Raw genomic sequence first — 20,338 nt, forward strand, 5'->3', positions numbered from 1 at the left:
AGCCGCAAACACCGAGTAACCAGACAGATTAGGAAGCCCTGTGGCAAAACAGATCAATGAGGTGACTGACAACACATCTGCTGCAGGCAAGAAAGTTTTCAAAGAAAAAGGAAAAGGTAAGCCAGAAAAGTTGGAACTAACCTGGGGCTTGCTGGCTGATAAAAGCTATGGCAAAGATATAAGGGGCTGGAGAAGAAAACTGGAACAGAGGGGCAGACAACTGTGCAAGTCTGATGCCTGGAAATGGCCTTAAAGCATTGTAAAAGCCACAGTAAGACCCATGTCTTTTTCTTTAGCACTATTATTTTTAAAACATAAATAAAGTTCATTTGAAAACCATTTGAAAATGATCCATATACAAGAATTTGGACTATCTCCAGCTCAGACTGCATCTTTGAAAGAAAAAATTTCAGCAAGCTAATTCTTCTCAGACTAATATTAAAACCCAAATGAACAGAAATGTACAGAAAATGTTGAATCTAATCACCAGCTCTAGTGGCCTAAGTGAGATGGGACTGAGGAACAATACCTGCTGTTCTTCCTCACATTACCAAAAAGGACATAATCTTCCAAGAAGTGATCACTAGTGAGAAGATTGAAACTGGTCCCTCTCCTGTCCCACAGGGGTACTAGGTACGGATCTGTTCATCAGGAGTAAGAATGCTAAACAGGATGAGCTTGGGTAAAGCATCAGCAATGATTTAGGAAAGATCTTTGCCCGGAAGACAAAGAAAGAGAAGACACTATCTTCATTCAGATCCCAGCAACGTGAAAGTAGTAAATGGGAGTTTGATTACTGAGTGTCTAACAGCACTTGCACAAAGATACTGGGCACTGGATCAACATAACTGGTTGTAGATGGGCCTGCCAATAAAAACAGGAAAAAAGACTATCCAAAACTAAATAATCCGTTCGGTCTTAAATAGAGATAATGAATGTGACCACATGATCATGCAGAAAACATAGACAAGAAGAGCAGGCACTGCAGAACAGTGTTGGAGCTCAGGAACTGGGTTGCTTTTGCATGCAAATAAATTGGAAAAAGAGATCCAGAAGTATCCACAGCCTTATCCCCCTGCCAACATGCCTTTGGTCCATCAGACCAACAAAAATTTGGTCTAAAGTAAAACCCACAAAATAAGTATAATATAGTATGACTGATGGGTGGAGGAATCCAATGCAAATTTAAGGCAAACTACATTTAGAAACTGTGTGTCTGGAATTTAGCATGAAAAGTAGATAGTCAGGACAGATCAGGAGCAGTTTGGATTTCATGATGGATATCAGCTGTGCTGTAAATGCCAGGAAAGTTGTTTTACACTTTCATGCTAAAGAAATACTTTCTAGACAAGTGTTTCCCAGAAAACAGCTTGAATTGCTTACAGGAGTGGAAACGATTAAACCTGTTTCTTGCTGGGGTAGCCTTATAGACAAGTTAAAATTGAGTGGATGGTGCCCACCATGCAATTAGGATCTAAGGCTCTGTCTACAAAAAGAGGAAGCAATAGATCTAGTAAATATTGGCAAAGAAGGGTACGCCGCACTCCAAGAGTCTCTGTTGGAATTGCTAAGCATGACATTGTGCCTTTACACAAGGAGCAGCAGATTAATCCCAACTCTCTGCTCTGGAATCGGTCACTGTTGTTACTATCAGTAGGAAAACTACTTCACTGAGCATACAGAAGGGGAAAAAAGAAGCACAGCTCAGTATCAGCTGGTTCTGAGTGGAGGAGGGAGAGGGAGGAGAACCACTGAGAAGATGTTTCAGGAATGAATAATTGAATTCATACAATCCCTGGTGGCAGCACCACAATGTGTATAAACTACAGAAAACTGTATTCAAGTGAACATCAAAGAATTCTGCCCTGAAAGAAGTTAATACTCTATTCTCCTTAGCAAGTTCAGGTTTCCCTTGCTTTATCTTAAATAGCTACTGTTTGGTGAAAAATGGATACAAACTTTGCTCCTGCATCTGGACAGTAACCACAACAACTGAACCAGCATATTGACATGTGATCTGCAGGAAGTTTAAAAAAAAACAAAGAAAAGTGGGTCATGGTCGAATCTGACATAGGTAGCTTGTTATGTCGAAGCGACAGACATCATCAAAATAAATGTAAGAAATATGCTTGAATGGAAACCAATAGAACCAGTAAAATAACACATATCAAGTGTATCACATTAAGAGTGGACACATAGCCACACTTGGGAAGCAGCTGATATTGCCAAATAGCGTCCATGAAGCAGCAGACCTGGTGCCGAAGGAGTGATTTTTACTGGGAGGAGAAATAGCTAAGAAGAGCAAAAGGAAAGTAAAAGAAAATGAAGAAATTCAAGTCACAAATGGCATGAAGAACAGAAGTCGAGATAGACTTTTGACAATGGAGTTGGATGGAAGCAGCTTGGATCACAGAACAAAGAAATAACTTTTCAGTTGTAGTCATTCTCTGTGCAAATAGGTTGCCTAACTTCAAATTAGAATGGACGAACAAAATGTTTCCTTCATACTATGGTGGTATGATTAATTCTGATTTCTGTGTTGGCAGCAATGCTTATGAAAGTTCTTAAATGCCTCCTTTAAAAGTGAGAATGTACATTTTTTCAACATATAAAGATGCAGCTACAGGTAAAAATATAGAAATATGAAAAGATATACAATTAAAAATCTGCTATTACAGAATAGCTAACATGGTATTTGATTTTGCACGTTTAACTTAAAAATATATTTTAAGGTAGCATGCCTGATACAAGGAATGCACTCAGCAAGGGAATAAGAAATCAGTCTTCTCAACTGTGTCTAATTGCCAAATTTTTAAGACAAAAATCACAAGTTACTTGAAAATATAGGCTGGAACAACTGTTCAACTTACTTCAAGCAGAATGCATTTGCACTGCACTTCTAAAAACAAGGCCCAAAATATCTCAGATTGAGCATTTAAATACCCAGACACCCAAAATCAAACAAACTTTTTGAAAATTTATCAGAGAAATGGTAGGAAATTGTGCTATGAAGAGCATATAAAATTGTCTTTAACAGGGCTCAGGTGATAGTTTAAAATCACAGACCAAGTGATGCAGATGACAAAATACAACGATTTCAACTGAATGCAAGCTCCTAAAACACAACAGCTTTCCTGAAATTTTTACTTAGATATTCTCTATCTTCAGAACAAAAGTTTCTAAATTCATAATGCAAAACAGAAAATAAAAACATATGCTTGTGTTGTTAATAAGCCCTAGTTAGCTGCAACACTTCCTCCATGAACAGCTTTCATAAGCTTCCAGGCAGACTTTTACACTTTTACACTTACAAAGGAATACTGAATGCAGATACCCATCACACAAACAGACAGCATGTTATGCAGGCACACACTTAGCCTGGTCCTGTGTGTATGTCCAAGTCTGAGAGCTGTACGAGCACATAAAAAGACTGCGAGCAAAGTAAACCCGTATTTGTGCATTGGTAATAAGTGTGCAAAAATTTGTGCATCTATTTAACTTTATGCAGCAGGATCTTAACTCAGCACTTATCTCAACTACCTGTGGTAGGGAAAATGCGTAAGAATTTAAGCATTTTGGGGAACTGGAGCATGTGAGAAGTAAATTTTCATGCAAAAATTCACAGCAAACTGTGCTGGGTCCTTTTTGATCTGGAGAATGACAATGAATTCTGACTATGTCCTTAAGAAGGTCAGGCCCTCTAAAATCATCCAGTCCTTGGCAACAGTTTAATTATGGACTCTGGCCTTAAGTTTGGCACTAAAATATGAATACTTTACCCTGAGTATTTTCTATATAATTTCCAGATGAACTCTTCTTTGACAGGGCTTGTCACATATATAAACTATAGTATCCAAATACTAAATTTTAGGAAAACATTTCCGCAAAGGTTTTTGCAAATATTGAGACTCAAGCACAACACATTTTACATCCATTTAAGCTTCTAGAAGCACAGAAAAACATTTGGCTTATAACCTAATCTCAGTTTTCAAGGAGATGTTTAACTTACCTGCCAGAAGTCAGCAACAGTAGCAGGGAGAGGGCCCTGGGTGGCAATATATGCTGGGTTTCGGGGGTCATGGTCCATCTGGAATAAGGAAAGAGAATACAGACTGGATTTGTTTGAAGGAAAATCCCTTGCTGTGTTAGAAAGTAAGCCAGGGCACTAACAAGTGACTTCCTGAAGGACTGTTTTGCCCCTCCATCCTTCATTGGCAAGCAAAGAATTTTATTTCTATTTATAAACTCAGAGTACACCTTTTTCCACAAAAGACTGATGCTACCAGATGAATATCAGCACACACGATGAGCAACAGCCTATGTCTTCAGTGTGCAGCGTAAGATCATTCATGGTGGCTGACAAAGGCATTTATTTGAGATCAGTACTCGTGGTTTCATAGCAACCTAGGAGCCATCTGAAACATTTTTCTACACTGACTGTTAAGAATGCTCCACACAACTAAATATGTCCTCCATTTCCACCGTGCCAGTCAAGGGCACATGTAACTCAAAAAAAGCAAAAATGGGGAACAAATTCAGTTTCTGGCTTTTTCTGGTTAGCTGAGTTGTCTAAATGCATGGATTTGGCCTCAACAGAGGAAGTTCTGCTTAAAGGCCTTAATTATAGCATTTAATTCAAGAAGCAGAAAATTCACTGAGCAGAAAAAATAAAGAATCTAAGAAACAAAGCCATCAAGAGTAAATAGGATTAGTGTGTTACAATGAATGTTTTTGAAGTGATGGGTGGCTTTCTTGGTTCTAAATCATAGGAACCATTCTGCTGAAAAAGAAGATCTGCTGATGGGATTAAAAAACAAACAAACTCATTCTAAACCTGAACTGGGAAATACAAAACTTTGAACATAAAGAAAAAAGACCCGGTTCAGCTCCCAAATGTGCGGGTGTGACTCAGTGACATTGAAAACAGTGAGAGTTAACTTATACCCATGTAGCTGAAGGCAAAATTTGTCTCAATACATGAATTTCTTCTATAAGTAAAGGTCTGAATAAGAATGAATGTGAGTCACATTTGCATTAACAGGAATCTACTGAATTTATTCATAGCCTATCAAAATTTTCAGTGATGGTACATGTCAGTGTAAAAGAAGGCACCTTATAATTATGTGCAACATAAAAGAGGGAAGAACCATAAAGAACAGATGTAAGTTATTCTAACAGAACAACAATATGATGAATGTTGCAAAAAGGAAGAAAACCCTTTTATGATTATAATTTTCTGATGTATAATTAAACCAGACTTAATATTAAAATTCTCCATGACAACACAACACAGGTAACATGAAGTCACTTGAATCCATTTGGAATAAAAGCTTAATTCTAATTCACCATGGTTATCAGAAACCTTGACCAGAGTGTCTATAATACCATTATTTCATTCCGAGCTTCATTAGGATGCTTCTCTGATCAGCAAACAACTCTTCACAACAAGCAATTGCTCAAAACAAATTTCAACCTTGCCTTTTGACAAAAGCAATTTGATAGCAGGACATTTACTACTGTGGGTATTTTGAGACTGGGGAAAAAGTAACTTTCTTCAGAAAGCAGTATTAGCAGAAAAAACTTAGGAACCATTTCAAAATGGGCAATGTTTTTTGTTTTGCTTGTTTTCTGTTAGAACTGAGGCACCAAACTAAACACTGAAAGCAACAATAAATGCAATTAAGCAAAGTCAGGCTTAACATTTATTTTGCTCTGTGATGGATGAAATAATTTCTGTTGTTTTGTTTTGAATCCCACAGAGATCCATAGGATTTAATCATCTGCTTAAATGTTTTCCTGCACTGTAACTAGAAATCTTAGCTTAGAAAAAGTGATCTGCACTGAGGAGGACTTACAAACTAACTCCCTGTAGAAACTGTTGTAAGCTGCATGTATGTACTTGAAAATGACATCACCTCTCCACTTGTGAGCTCAAGAGCCTGACTTGGAAACATAACCAACAGTGAAAACACCCAACTTTATAAAAATAATAGTTTACTTTGAATTTCTCCTAAAAATAAATTCTTTTGTATATAGACATGCCAGAAAACAAAGGCAGAAGGAATCAAGGATGATGCAAATAGCGCTGTCATGGAGGAAATACTTCTCAACATTCAGCTGATAAATCAGGAATAGGACGATCTTGGCATTTCAGCATTAATCAACCTCTGTCACAAAGGTGCTGTTGGAACGTGGCAAACATTACAATAAGCACAGAGTAGTGAAGTGTTTCAGCAGTTTAACAATAATTCAAAAGACAATTACAATTATTACATTCCAAGCACATTGTGTTGTGCAGAAAACAATTATGAGCAGAAACTCTCCTTGCTCAGAGCAAATAGAAGGCAGCAGAAAGCCCTATCACGCTATTAAATGATCTTTAACTGAACAAAAGTAAGAGCAAAGATTAAACTAATTAAATGAAATTACTGGTTTCATCTATTTTCTGTTATATGTACTGTTTTAAGGCCGCGTATTTTGAGAAAAATGTAAAAAATCACCACTCTGGTCACATTCAAATCAACATGAGCAGGCGACTGCGAAGGACAGTTCTTCAATGTTTTTGTTATGTTCTTTTCTATTCTCTCAAGGTCACCGAGAACACCAAGGGCATCTTAATCTATCAAAGTTAACATAAGTTTGAATAAAGAAATAAAGTCAGTAATGGGTTTTAAACTAACTAATCAAGGATCAAGTAAAAAGCTTTTTTATGTCAGTAGTCATTATCTTCTTTCAAGAATCCCTGAGATTTCTCACTTCATCAAAGTAAAGCAAAAAAATGTATTCTCCAAGACAAATAGAGAACACCAGGCTCCATACCATCAAGTATTATTAAAACAAAAATCAACTGTTTGTCAATATTTTACTTAGGAAAATTCTTCAGAAATCACCCCACTAGCAATTGCTTAAAAATAACAAGATTTTTCCCTTTATGTTTTATTATGTGCTTTTTATCAAAGAATAAAATTCACATGACTAACATTAGAACTGGGTGAAACAGACATTTTTGGAAAGAAAAAAGGTGCAATTATTACTTCAGTTTTATTATGGTTGAATTCTCATTTTCTGATGTTATACAACAAAAGCAAGTCTGGTGATAATGTTTCAATCTAGGTTTCCATAATATTGTATTAAGGGAAAAAAGGGATCAAGGATTACCATAACTGACCATGCAATTAACTATGGCCATTTTAGCGGTCATTTTTTGGTCATTTTGCCACCATCAAAGACAAATGGAAACAGACAGGATGAACATTCATGTTTATTGTTGGAAAAGAAATACCACAGAAAGCAGTCCCTAACTATTAGATATGTTAGTAGCACGACTTGTGTTTTTCTACAGTAATTTTTTTCCTTGTAATCAAAGCTGATTTACAGTATCTTAAGGTAGGAAAATATGGGAAGAACACTATCATGATTAGTTGCAACTTTGTTAAATTAATACCAGACCACAGACCAAAACTACTCTATTTTTTCTTACAAGAGCTCTAATATCCAGTTGCTCTATTTTTGCATGCTTTCCCTGAAGACTCCTGAATTTTTGTGAGTTTTTATATAGAGATCCTAGCGCTGCATGGTTTCTCTGATAATGCTGATGAAATACAGCAATATCAATACATACTGGGAGAAAATCCTTGTACATATAGATTCTTGTTAAGCAGTTTTGTGTCATTGTAAGCATTGAGTATCAATGACTATTTTGAACTCTCACATAATGAATACATCGATTCATTCCTGCCCTTTACCTTCCCCATCAGCTTGTCTGATCCTTACTCGTCACAGAGAAAAATGCTGGGTGAGATGTGCTCCCAGTCACACCATATTTACCTTGATCTAAATCTTCTGTATCTGGCTGAAATATTCCTAAATCATATGAGAGGAGAATGAGATCCAGTGGAGACTAAACATGATGGAAAGAAAGTTGAACTCTGATTAATTAATGCCTTAAGAATTTGTATGGATTCAAGGTACTGGGTAGTTTCCAGATTCAATGTGTTTATCATGCCAATAAAATCTACTTTCATGCATCTATTTAATGCACTCTACAGAGCAAGGATAATTGATAAAAGTAAAAAAAAAAAAAAAAAGTTTTTGTAAAAGAAAGTGTATCCAGCAAATGCTGGTGAACTTTGTAATCACTTACATTTCAGCATTAAAACTAAAAAGGTAGACCAGTCCTCATTTTCATGTTTGAATTAAAATTTAAAACAATTTTTAAATCCTTCTTTTAAAACCCTTAATGGAATGAAAGAAGTAAATCTGGCTGTGAATGCCATTATGAATTTCGGAGTCTATTCTTGGTGATGAAATTTGTATGCTGTGTTTGAACAAACTGTCACGTTAATGACATTCCTCAGTCTGGTGTCTTCAATAATAAGCAAACTGAGTTTTTAAATGTAGTTGATGGGATTTTTTTTCTCTCTCAGACACCCTATGAGGAAAAACTGAATTCCCATTTACTTTCATGACCTCTGATTTAAAAGCAAAGATTGCACATTATTTACTACTGGATGATTTTCCCGAAATTTAATGAGGACTAAGTACAAATATGACAGATGTAATTATCACAGTTTTATTCTGCACAGTCAGGGTCTCCTTGTGTTGTAATTGCAAGCTTTTCATTCAGCTGCCGATAGCAGAGTTATTATCATAGTACTTTATGTTATTTCAGAGAGGAGGGAAACAGATTTCTACCCCACTTTTACCCTGCAAATTCTCCCAAGGACTCATTTTGCCTGGCCTGATGCTACATTGAAATTAAATGGCTACAGGAAGAACTTGGACTAAATCTCTGCTGATTCTCCTCACCCACTTCCAGCCGTGGTGAGGCCATCAATCTAACCCCAGTTTTCACAACATATTGGAGGGAAAGGAGGTCTTGAGGGGGTAGCATTTTTTAAAAGGCAGGAACATGTGGGCAGGTGGCCAGCCCATTGTCTAGCAAGGGGATTTTTTTTACTGTGTTCTGCTGCACTCATTTAGACTTAAGTTAAGGTTGAGTGAGCCCCAGCTGGAGGCTGGACCACTGACCCAGAAGCTGGAGATACCCTGCAACTTGTACGTGACTGGAAGCCTTCCTACCCGAAGCTCAAATATAATTACTTTATTTTACACTCTTCCCTTGCCAGACAGCTCACACGTGCAGGGAGGAGAAATCCTCTTCTCGTCAGTTCAGGCTGTACTCGTCCGCTGCTTTTAATGCCCATCTTGCAGCCCACTACAACGCTCACTCCCAACCCAAAAACAGCAGCAACATCACTGTATTGACACGATAATTACTGAGGTTATTTAAGTTGAAAGGCAGCATTCTTAAAGAAAGAAATGACAGGATTTTTGCAAGAGTGAATAAAGGCAGACTTGCTCACAAAAAAAGTGGATCAAATGTGTGTCTGCTAACAGAAAATGTCTCAAACAAACAGCAATAGTAACAGTAAGTATGTCCAGCTCAGGCTGCAGAAAATACTGCAGAATCAAGTGCCCAATATAATATTTCAGTAGGTATCTGAGGTTGTAAGCAGCTTGTAAAGTCTCTATCACTCCTATATTCTACCTCACTCTACACAAACAATTCCAGATTAACAAATACAATTACACTAACACTAACTTTAAGATATCTCATTTGTCTTGAAATGAAACAGTTTGCATGGAGTCTTTCCAAACTATGGGCTTGCAAAGTAGTGATTTCCTCCTACCAACCTCCCACTGCATCACCTTCAGGAAACACACATTTTATCTATTGCTTTCAAAATAGCGAAATGACTATTGAGTTAGCACAAAACCATCTGGAGCATCTCTTTCCTTGGAATAACAGGTTGTCTACGTAAATGTGGGCTGTGGCACTCCTTCCCACACAGCAGGATCCCTATCCTACCAAGAGGTGGAGGAGATCATAAGTTTCTCTTGGCAGTTTTCTATGGCTATGCCAGATCCTAAGTGTTCATCTTAACCCAGTGAAACATTTGTGCGCCCACTTATCTCTAATCATACAAATACTGCCATAAGAGATAGGGAGACAACCAGAAGAACTTTGCTTCATCACTGTTACTTATTTTATTGTACAAAACTCTTGAGTCTGAGAAAGCTATAAAAAAGAAACATCTTCTAGTCTTGCAGAAGAAAATACCCTTGAGTGCTGGATGGAGAGGCAAGACTACAGCCCCCTGTTAAAACAGGAGTTAAAGCCATAGAAGCTGAGACCCTCTCCCTGCACTACCATGGGGCATCCAGACAAAGCAAATTACTTCTCAGTTATGTCAATGGAATATCTTGGTCCTGCTTCTCCACCCCCAACACTACCTGATCTCAAATTTTCTCATCGGTGTAATTAAGGGAATAACTACATACTACTACTACTAATCTAGAAATATAACTGCAACAGGTATATACACACATGCAAGTTTTCACCCCTCACCCATGCTAATCTGTGTACTAAAACCAGGATGCCTCCACAACAACTTCTGGGCAAGCTACAGAAGCCCATCCTGGTGTGTTTGGTAAAAACGCCTGCCATCCGTGCTGCTGCCAGTGCTGAACCCGGCTTAGCCCCATGTCTACAGATGCTGTGAAGCCACTTCCTGTAGTCATGTGAATTACAACCGAGCTCTTAAAGGAATATGGTATCTTACTTACCGTTAACACCTTGCACTCCTGCACTTGCTATGAAACCTCTCAGCTTTTACTGTCAAATTAAGGCTTGAACTCACCCAATATTCCTTGGAGCTCCAAGTTACTTTGATGATCTTCTAATCCTAGGGCCAGATAGAACTTGGTCTAGGCAGAGACATACTTAAAAGTAGTCCAAAAACTGCAATAATCTGTGTGCATCTATCCTTGTTCTCTAAAATGGTAGCTGGCAATCCCTGAAACATGTGGGTGCTGTGGTCTACCCTCTACCATAAGCCAAAGACAAAAGCATCCTGAAGATGCCTGTTGGGTTCTATGTGTTTTTAAACTCTCTGAATAAAACATTTTTACATATTCAAGGAAATTAGGCTTTTGAACTCAACTGAAAGTAAAGACTATGAAGCTCAGAGAACAATTTATATGTTTTTTTTTTTTCCTGTTTTGGAAGAAGCATTGTCAACAACATTAGAAAGAAGGAAGCAGCCTGTAATTTCATGCTGTTGCAAATTGTCAGCTGCCTTGCCCACATGAACTGATTTAACTGGGGGAGTGATGCTCCCCAGGAAAATGAGAAAGTAATGGCATACACAGCCCACTACAGTGGAAGCTAATTCTCCATCCTAAATTCTTTCTCATAGTTTCCCTATAATAACTTAGATACTTAAGTAATGTGAATAAGATCCATGTGCAAAGTGACTCCCGTACTTTTTCCCCCTTAGATGGTATCCTGACATTTCCATTGAGAAGCTCGGACGGGGCGATGCTACTGGCTCCATCATAGCTGTTTTGTTTCTAATAACGGAGACCTCTTCTCCTTGTCACTTTTCACTGACAAGTAAGGATCCATATTCAGTTTGCATAGGGTGAGAAAGGGGAGCTGGGCCAGGCTGGGGTATTCAGAGGCAAAAAGTGGGTAGACCTATTTTGCAGTTTGAATGGACACACGAGTGGTGAGGGAACTTGTTCTTGCTTTCAAAACAGCAAGCTCAGAGAAGAACCAGGAGAGCCACAGAAACCTAGAGCTACACATCGGGAAGGCAACAGATGAAGAAAGCTAAGAGGAAATGTCCAGAAGTTCAGAAGCTCATGGAACTCAGTTGTCTGCACCTACAGAAACCATTCCTCCTCTGACAGCAGTAGGACTAGGTAAAAAATGAGTGAAAAACAAGCAAGCTTTACCTCCTCAGAAAAGGAAAGCCATGCTAAGGGTATATTGCTGAATTTTATGATCAGTAAATTACTAACATCAAGTACAGAAAACCTGACATTATTACAAGGTAGAAGAACGACCATCTACTGACTATTTTCTTAGTACATAATCCTTAAGAGTATTGAATGCACTTGTAGGATATTTCTTTCTCTTCAATTTGAAAGGACAGCCTGAGACTGATATCAGTGTTGTGTGGCAGTGAGGTACCTCAAGTTAGCATATTTTAACAACAGGGAAAGACAGGGACTGATTATTTTGATTCTTTCTCTTAGGTTGCTGTACTTACAATTGGGCTAGCATTAATGTAGTCTGAATTGTCGTGGCTATTTTCAGCTTTCAGACATATCCTGGAATGATCATCTGCAAAGGCAAAAATAAAGAGATGAAAGTTGCTATACAAATATTCTACTCATTTTAAGTTAAACAATGCAAAGTCAGATTAATGTGTTATTTCAAGACAGCTAAACAGTGTAAATCGCAGACAGGATATTTCCTTCTGATTCCTAACCTAGCATAGTCTTGATGGAACCACAGAGTCACAGCCTGACTCAGGAACGAAGCTCTAAGATATTTCGGAGGCTGAGTAAAAGAAAGCATGTCTTCATTAGTGGAGGACTTGTTAGTGTTAGGTCAGAGGTTGGACTAGGTGATCTTGGAGGTCTCTTCCAACCTAGATGATTCTGTGATTCTATGAGATGCACCATAATATAGTGTTGCTCAGGGAGTTTAAGATTTAAACTAGGAAAATTACTAGGAAAAAAACAGTATTACAGAAAACACTCCTGTGTTTGCAGGGTCATGGAAGAAGTAAGCTGATAGATGTGGTCCATCTGGTTTCTCTATAAAATGAACAGCCTGAACATCGAAGTACAATTTAGAGCTGGACAGAAAGTTAATGTGACCTGATCAAACACCATTGCTGTGTGGTGCTACGCGTGATGTGATGAGACAATATGACTTGGCGGTGCTCACAGGAGAGACAAAATCAGATAACAGCTACAAATAAAAGTACGATGGGAGCACACACAGATGTTCCTGTGCTGTTAGTAACGTAGCCAGGTCAGGCACCACTAGTAAAGAAAACAGCAACTCTGGACGTAAAAGATTTACTCATGTTGTTTGTCCATCATCACGATTCTTTTACTGTGTTTTAACTGGTATTTTTACTGGTGCTAGTTCAATTATGCTTAGAGCAGATATCCTTGTCCTTTAAATTCTTTAACCTTCAAACTCTAGCCCTTTTTTAAAATTTCAGGATATATATAATGGATGGGGTTTATTTGTCTGTATGTATACAGTGATAATGCAGATGTCTGCATCTGTTCCAGTCATCTAGATTCACTTTTTGTTAAGAGAAAAAAATATTTCTAGGTGATGAATCATCTCATCTTGATTTAGCTGTCTCAGGCCAGACGAATTACACACCAGAAGTGCCTTTTTCTTTCTGTTGACTACAGAGAGAAGACCAGATCACATGCAGATAAGTTATGCAAGAAATGTCTAAATCTTTAAATATGAATCCCAAACAACTTGTATATGATACATAATCAGCATGGTTCACACATCTCAGCAAACCTACCCTGCACAGTACAGTGTGGAGAGAAGTTGTGGAGCTGCCCTTCCAGTAACCGTCTACTTTGGGCGTTTCCAAGCTGAACATGTAAACTGATGTTTTAAGAGGATCTTTCCACCAGTTACTCAAAAAGCCAAACTGAAGGTACATAAACACACCTTGACCCCTTTATATCTTGTCTAGTGGCCCATGATACCATTCTTAATAGCAGAATTACAAGTTGGCTTTTGAAATTAAGTACTCACTCTTATGTTAATAATAAGTAACAATAAATGGGGTATCAAACATCGTAAGTAGTACACAGGAAAGTAAAGACAGAGGGTTTGGGTACTACTTATATTTATTCACCAGTAACCTCATGGCAGTTCAATATGTGAATAAGAAAAAGGTGTGCTTGTATGACTTTTATAAAGTGTTGTTTACAGTCACTCAATCTTGTCACGAAAATTTAAATGACCAATGTGAACAACCTTCTCCTGGAATAAGACTAGAAGTGTGACAAATAAAGCATGACAAATAAATGAAGAACCATTCATTACTATTCACATAAAATTATTTTCTCTGGTGAGGTTTAAACAGAATATGAAGATCAAGAAGATGAGAAGGGGAGCATGGTCATGGATATCGTTCACCTTTACTTTGGCACCACTGCACAAAAAAAAAAGAAACAGAAAAACGAACATCTGAGATCTTGGGACTACCCAAGATTTTTTACAGGATGCTTTACAGTAAGCATTTTCACAGAGTGCTTGAGGAAGATCTACAGATCTGAAACAAGTTTCAAAATGTATAACAAAAAATGGCTATTGGAGATACACAAGTTAAATGCACAAAATCTCACCTGTCACATATCTTAGGCTAAGTAAGCTCTTACGAACAAGCGCATCCATAATACACCAAAAATGTTTGAACTAATCACCAAAGAAACTGTGTGAGGTGTTTTCAAGTAATGGATGTGGGAGACATCAGGGACAATGACTCATTGGTATTTAGCAAACAGATGTCAGCATGGTTCTCCAATAAAAGTCAAGTGTCAGATCTGTAATTTTGGAAATCTTTTCTTTTCTTAAACATAATATTTTATCTAGATTCTCCCTTTAGTGTACCTTATCATTATCTTGCAGTCTTGTAGGGTTTATCAGAGGGTGACACAAGTTAATGCTTTCATAGTAGTGAGACATTGTACTTGCTTTCAGGAAAAAAAAAAAAAGAAAAAAAAACAGGTGCAAAAAAGGTTGGACATGTGTTTTCTGCATATAGCAAGAGTTTTCACCCATGTGTGGTTCAGTTGCAGCATTAAGTGTTCATATTGACAATGAACAGATTGTGCTTGTCTATGCCTGTTATCACCTCAAAGCTTCTAGGAACTAGCATAATAGCTCTCCAGAAACAGGCAGAAAAGGAAAAAAAAAATACTGCAGACACCAGTTTGCTAAGAATTACATTAACAATTAGCAATGTTAACATTAGCAATAAGCAACTATGGGGAAATGCCAAATATACAAGGTTTTTTGTTTTTGTTTTGTAAACTACACATTGATTATGTTAAAGGCAAGGAAAAAGGAGCTGGAAAATGAGGAAAATACAAAGAGAAAGGAAGAGGATGAGAGAACAGTAAGAAATATAAGATCAATCTAAAAAGCAAGCAAGAAAGATGAATGAAGAAATAGGAGGGGAGAGAGAAGATAATAAGGAAGTGAGAGAAAAGACAAATGTTGTTACTAGCTATTGCAATCTGGGCAAGCTACAACTAGCCATCATTTCAAATATCTACAATAGCTACAGACAAATGCTGCACTACTTTGCATTTGTTATCACTTGAGCCAAAGCACAGCTGAGAGAAAAATAAAATGTATAGATAGACGTGTGTGGCAGAGAGAGGCTTCCTAAACAAGAAGACTACTACTAACATATAGCTGAGGAGAAATACAACACAATGTTGTATTTTATATACGTATAAACAATAAAGTGTAGAGAATAGAAGATAAATGATAAAATATAAAGCAAACACAAGCTTGCAATATATAAAAACTCAGCTTATAAACTGAGACACCTAAATTTAGTTGTTTACATAGAGGTATCTTTATGTGTACTAGGTCACAGTTAATGGGACTTGATTTAGTTGGCTAAACATCAACTCCATAACATATGAGAAACTGTAGAGTAGATGATTGCACAAGGTTAACAGATATGACACAAAACCTAACGGCTTCTTTCCTATTGGACCAGCATCTGAAACTCACACAGGCTATCTGAAGGTCACCCTAGAGCTATTAATTTCACTGTAAACCAGAAACCTACTTCTGGGCATTGCATAGCTCTTTCAGTACCAGTGCACTGACTGAGAACTTCAACAGTGGTAATGGAAGCTTTGACATTTGGCTCACGTGAAGCCAACTACATGGAGCCACTTAAATTTATGCATCTTAATCTATGATTTCACAGAATCATGCTCACAGTGAATCATTAATTAGATGCTTCAGTGCATATGGGAGACTTTAGGTTGTCTGAAATCTGGCATCGCATAGCAGGGTGTCACTCCCAACAACCAAGATGGCACCTTTTGCCTGGACCATTGTTTTCCTCCATACAGATTTAGACTGGTATTTCCCCCTCCACATACACGCATATATAAAAGCACTCTACGGAACTACACTGAAGTAAGAAAGTGAACAACTGTTGAGGAGCAAAAGTGGAGCAGTCTGAAGACTGTGAAGAATCATGATGTACTGTAAGCAGCTTGCTCTAATATATACCATGGCCCGCGGACAGAGTGATGATAGACAAGATGTTCACTGCAAAAAATATTTCCCAAATGTTTAAAATATATGTATATATCTATGGTATACACACGTACACTCATATATAACAACATGCAGTATTGATCCTATTGATGTGTTTTGCAGAGATGCAAGACGAGAAAATTAAGTGCGAAAACCATTTTTTTTGACATCAACAAATGGAGCTGTTCGCATGTTCACACAGAAAAGGAGGCACTGCATCACCCTAAATTATGGCAACCTTCCTGTTGGTTGGATAAAAGGATGAAATTTTATTAATTTAGAAGGTCTGAGTTACTTTACTTCAAATATTTTAAACTAGTAATTAATTAACTAAGTGCAGTGTTGAGATGCTTCTGCCACCAAATATTTTAGAATATGTTTGTAAAGAGAGAAGACAGGTAAAACAATAAGATAGGATACAATTGCGAGCTTGAAGATCTTGTTTATCTAGAAATGACATCAGTTATGTAATCAGTAATATTTTAATATCCTAATATTTTAAGAGCGGTTGAGAAAGGAAAAAGTGAAGTAAACACAACGTGATATTAAAGCTTCTTTGAAGCCTTCCTAAGATGAAATCTTTTGCATGAATTGGCAATCTTGTTTTACCTTGTCAAGGTGATTATGAGTATGAAGAGGGTAAGGAAATGCTAACAAGGCATTACTCTGCAAATACTTTGAATGTATCATAACAACTTCGTAGCATATCAAAAGAATATCAACTTTGCTTCTTAATTTATTCCAAAGCAAATCTTTGACTTTTTGCTATAGTTTGCATGTCAGTCAAAACCTGCGCAAACTGGGCTCTTTCTCAACTTGGTCTAATCCCAGAGTGTACAATAACCACCATCTTATCAAAATTTAATCTTGTTTAAGCTATATGCCATGCTTTTCACCCATCATCAAAGTAGTTTGAGGGGTATAACATGACAGCTGTTTACCAGTGCACAGCAACTTTGGGAAGTAAGGGCAGGTAATTTTGTGCAACTCAGTCAAAAAGGAAAGTTCCAAGTATGCTAATAGCCAGAACAGAAGTTTCCATACTGTAACAAAGCCAAGAAATAGCATTTTCCTCTTGTAGAAGTACTAAGAGACTTTAAATGCACTAAAACACTTCTAATTAAAGCTTTAAATAAACTGCAGACACCCCGTTGGTGTCCAAATACCTTCATGGGTAGTATTGATTCAGTCTGGACTCAGTGCTGAGAAGAACAGGGATACAATGCACCATGCAAGAAGCAAGGGGCATGGACTTGTAAACTGATGGCTGATCACTGTAGGCTGATTCATCCATGTGGCACAATATGATGAAAAGAGGCTATCAGCTCAGCTCTGAAAATAGCTCAGCTCTCTAGTGTGGTATGACACCCAAACTCAAATTTTCTGCTCTTTAGCCCTGCTACAGCTAATAATGCTTCTGGACTCATGATTAGACTGTTCTAGTCTGAAGGTCCCTATCTCACTGCTCATTGCATCATGCAGACATATTTACTGCATCAGCTGAATAACCAGCATCAATTTCTGGCAACACCTGCAACTCCCATGCTGTCTCCAAGGCAGCAAACAAAAACAATCTGGCTTAACTTTGGAACAGGGTCTTGGAACAGCTTAAGACGGTCCACACTGTAAGTTCACATTGACAAGAACAACTTAAGCAGGAAGATCAATTTGGATCAATACACGTTATCATGGAGCAATTTTCACTTCATACTATGTCTATTAAATGCTGTTTTTTTTTTTCAGGACACAACAAGCACAGAAGTCTTGCACTCCTTTAACTTTCTTGCTTACATTTTTAGAACTTTCCAGTTGATCTGATCCTCAAACAAATGAAGTCAGTCAGGTGTTGCTTGCAGACTTTTGACCAGCTCCATATTGCTCAGGAGAATTTATATTGTCCTACTACTGCACTCCTCTCCCAAGCAGCACAGTACAGCAGAAGGAACCTCTACACTAAGAGGAGAGCCAAATCCCGCTGAAACAAATATGCAGGCACTGATGGGCTCGGTGAAATTATGTAGCTCCAAACAATCTTCACTCCAAATCTGGCTCTGACATTTACTTAATGTGTTACCTGTCATTTCCCCATTTCTAAAGCAGGAATAGTACTTTCTCCAGGCTCTCATAGGGAAAATTAATGTTTTCAGGGCACTTTAAAAATTAAAATAGCTATATGTGTTTGCCAAGCTACCCAGCTGGATTGTGGGCACACTGATTGAGAGCATTTTTGTTGCTGTGGACTCTGCATATATTCTCAGTTTCAGTTTTGTTTCATTGGTTGCTTAATAAAATGTGTGGCCATGGATTACCAATGTAATCTACGAGATATATATTTGCATAAGAAAAATATGTTGCTTTTATTTCAAGCTCAAAAAAAGTGGCTGCTTACAGGAAAAAGCAAATTCTAGGAATATAAACACTGTCTGTTTTTTTTTTTCTTCTTTTTTTTTTCTTTTCATCGTAAGCCTACAAGAGAGAGAAGCCAGTTTGCAAGCTTATCCACTGAAACCTAAAGGGGCTCATTCAGTACAGCTGAGTATCTGATAAACAGATCATCTAGCTCTGATTATAGACTGCTGGTATTACTGTTGGATGGACATGATACCAACTTGTCTAAACACAAGCCAAACTTCTTTCTGTTGAATGGCTACAGATGCCACTCTTGCACAGAAAGTATATTCCAGCATTGAAAAGCGCTCTGGCTATTGAATTTCATGAGACAGCACAGCTGCAGCAGCAGTGCTGGGTGACATACTCGTGCATTTTTGTAACATATATGCAACTTGTAAGAAGATAAACAGTATCTGAAATGACAACAGGACGTGCAGCCACCCAATATTTATAGCTATGATTTTCTAGTACACATATACACTACTCTGTATTCTGTTTGCCTGTCATCTGTAGCTCTCAAACCACTGTGCAAAGGGTGTTGAGAACCGTACCAAGAACTTAAAACGTAACCATGCAAACTAAAGCATACATACATGGTACTACAGCCCGTGAGCGATTCTTCTGGATATTTTCCTCCTGCAGTGCAGTGGTGGTGGCGTTGGGTTCAGCCTGGTAAGCACAAAGAGCTTCCCACTCTTTCTCCAGACGATTCTTATTTTTCAGATGATCTTCCATGTAGGACTGGAATTAAAAGAATGCTGTATTAAGCATTGGCTTATCCAGTCTCAAAGCTAAGCTAAAAGGATGTATCTCAGGATAGAAAGCAGAATGGGAAGACTTAAGGTACAATTCAGAGCTTCTCCAAGTAAGTACTTGCTCAGAGTTTGTTTCCAGATTTCAAAACTGTTGAAAGTTCAGAAACTTGGACTTTATCCTAAAGGGAGGGAAGAGTGGTCAGGAGTCAAAAATCAGAGCACAGGAGTCCTGAGCTTTGGGGACACAGTACATTCAGCCTTATTACTAATTCATTTACTGAAGAGAGATTATGTCAAGCTCATTTGTGCTATTCAAAATATGAACACTAAAATGCACCTGCACTAACTGAGAAGAAATGCTTGAAACCCCCAGACGTGGAGCTTTGGGAGCAAGCTATTTCTTCATCAGTACACAGAAAATGTGAGCACAACTGTCTATTTCATCGGGCAATGGAAAAGAAACAAGAGTCCATGTATAAAAATGACTTAAAACAGCAACAGCTCAAGACAAACCGGAGCCTTTTAAAACTAAAGTTCAAGCACATATGCAAGTTACATGAAACCTGAATCATCAACAATACATCTGCTGAGAAGAATTAAAAAATTGCCAGGCTGAAGTGTCATAGTTCAAGTCCTGGGTCACGAGGAGCTCATACTGCACAGGGATAGGCATGGAGCAGGTCTTGAACTGAAAAGGTGGTGTTAATTAATATATGTTGTCAAAGTCTGTGCCTTGTACCTGGCATTCAGCAAAGGCAACAGTGTTAGGAGAAGCTTCTCCACAGAAAATTTAACTGGCTGTCCTAGGAAAGACGGCCCCTCAGAGTGTATCGGTGTAGGTTTCTGCAGATCTCACAAGGCTGGAGGCTTGGTACAGAACCAGATCAGGAATTCAGGTCCGGTGGTTTGCCAGTAGTGAAATAAAAACCTGCTCCTTCATCTCATGGTCCTGAAAATTGTTCCAAACAGGTGAGGGGATGAGAGTAGTAAGAAGGAATGGTGG

General features: G+C 37.9%; 1 protein-coding gene across 3 annotated transcripts in view; it reads right to left on the reverse strand.

Moving 5' to 3' along the window:
- The window catches only part of PTPRN2 (protein tyrosine phosphatase receptor type N2), a 646,903-nt gene that overhangs the window by 42,530 nt on the left and 584,035 nt on the right, over positions 1–20,338 (reverse strand). For all 3 annotated transcript variants that reach the window (XM_066991452.1, XM_066991450.1, XM_066991449.1), the window contains 3 exons: positions 19,174–19,321; positions 12,120–12,193; positions 4,010–4,087 (listed from right to left, as the gene is read on the reverse strand). In XM_066991452.1, the coding sequence (XP_066847553.1) occupies positions 4,010–4,087; positions 12,120–12,193; positions 19,174–19,321 (300 nt within the window). The remainder of the gene's footprint in view (positions 1–4,009; positions 4,088–12,119; positions 12,194–19,173; positions 19,322–20,338) is intronic.

Source organism: Anser cygnoides, chromosome 2 (genome assembly GCF_040182565.1).
Source record: "Anser cygnoides isolate HZ-2024a breed goose chromosome 2, Taihu_goose_T2T_genome, whole genome shotgun sequence".
Classification (NCBI taxonomy): Eukaryota; Metazoa; Chordata; class Aves; order Anseriformes; family Anatidae; genus Anser; species Anser cygnoides.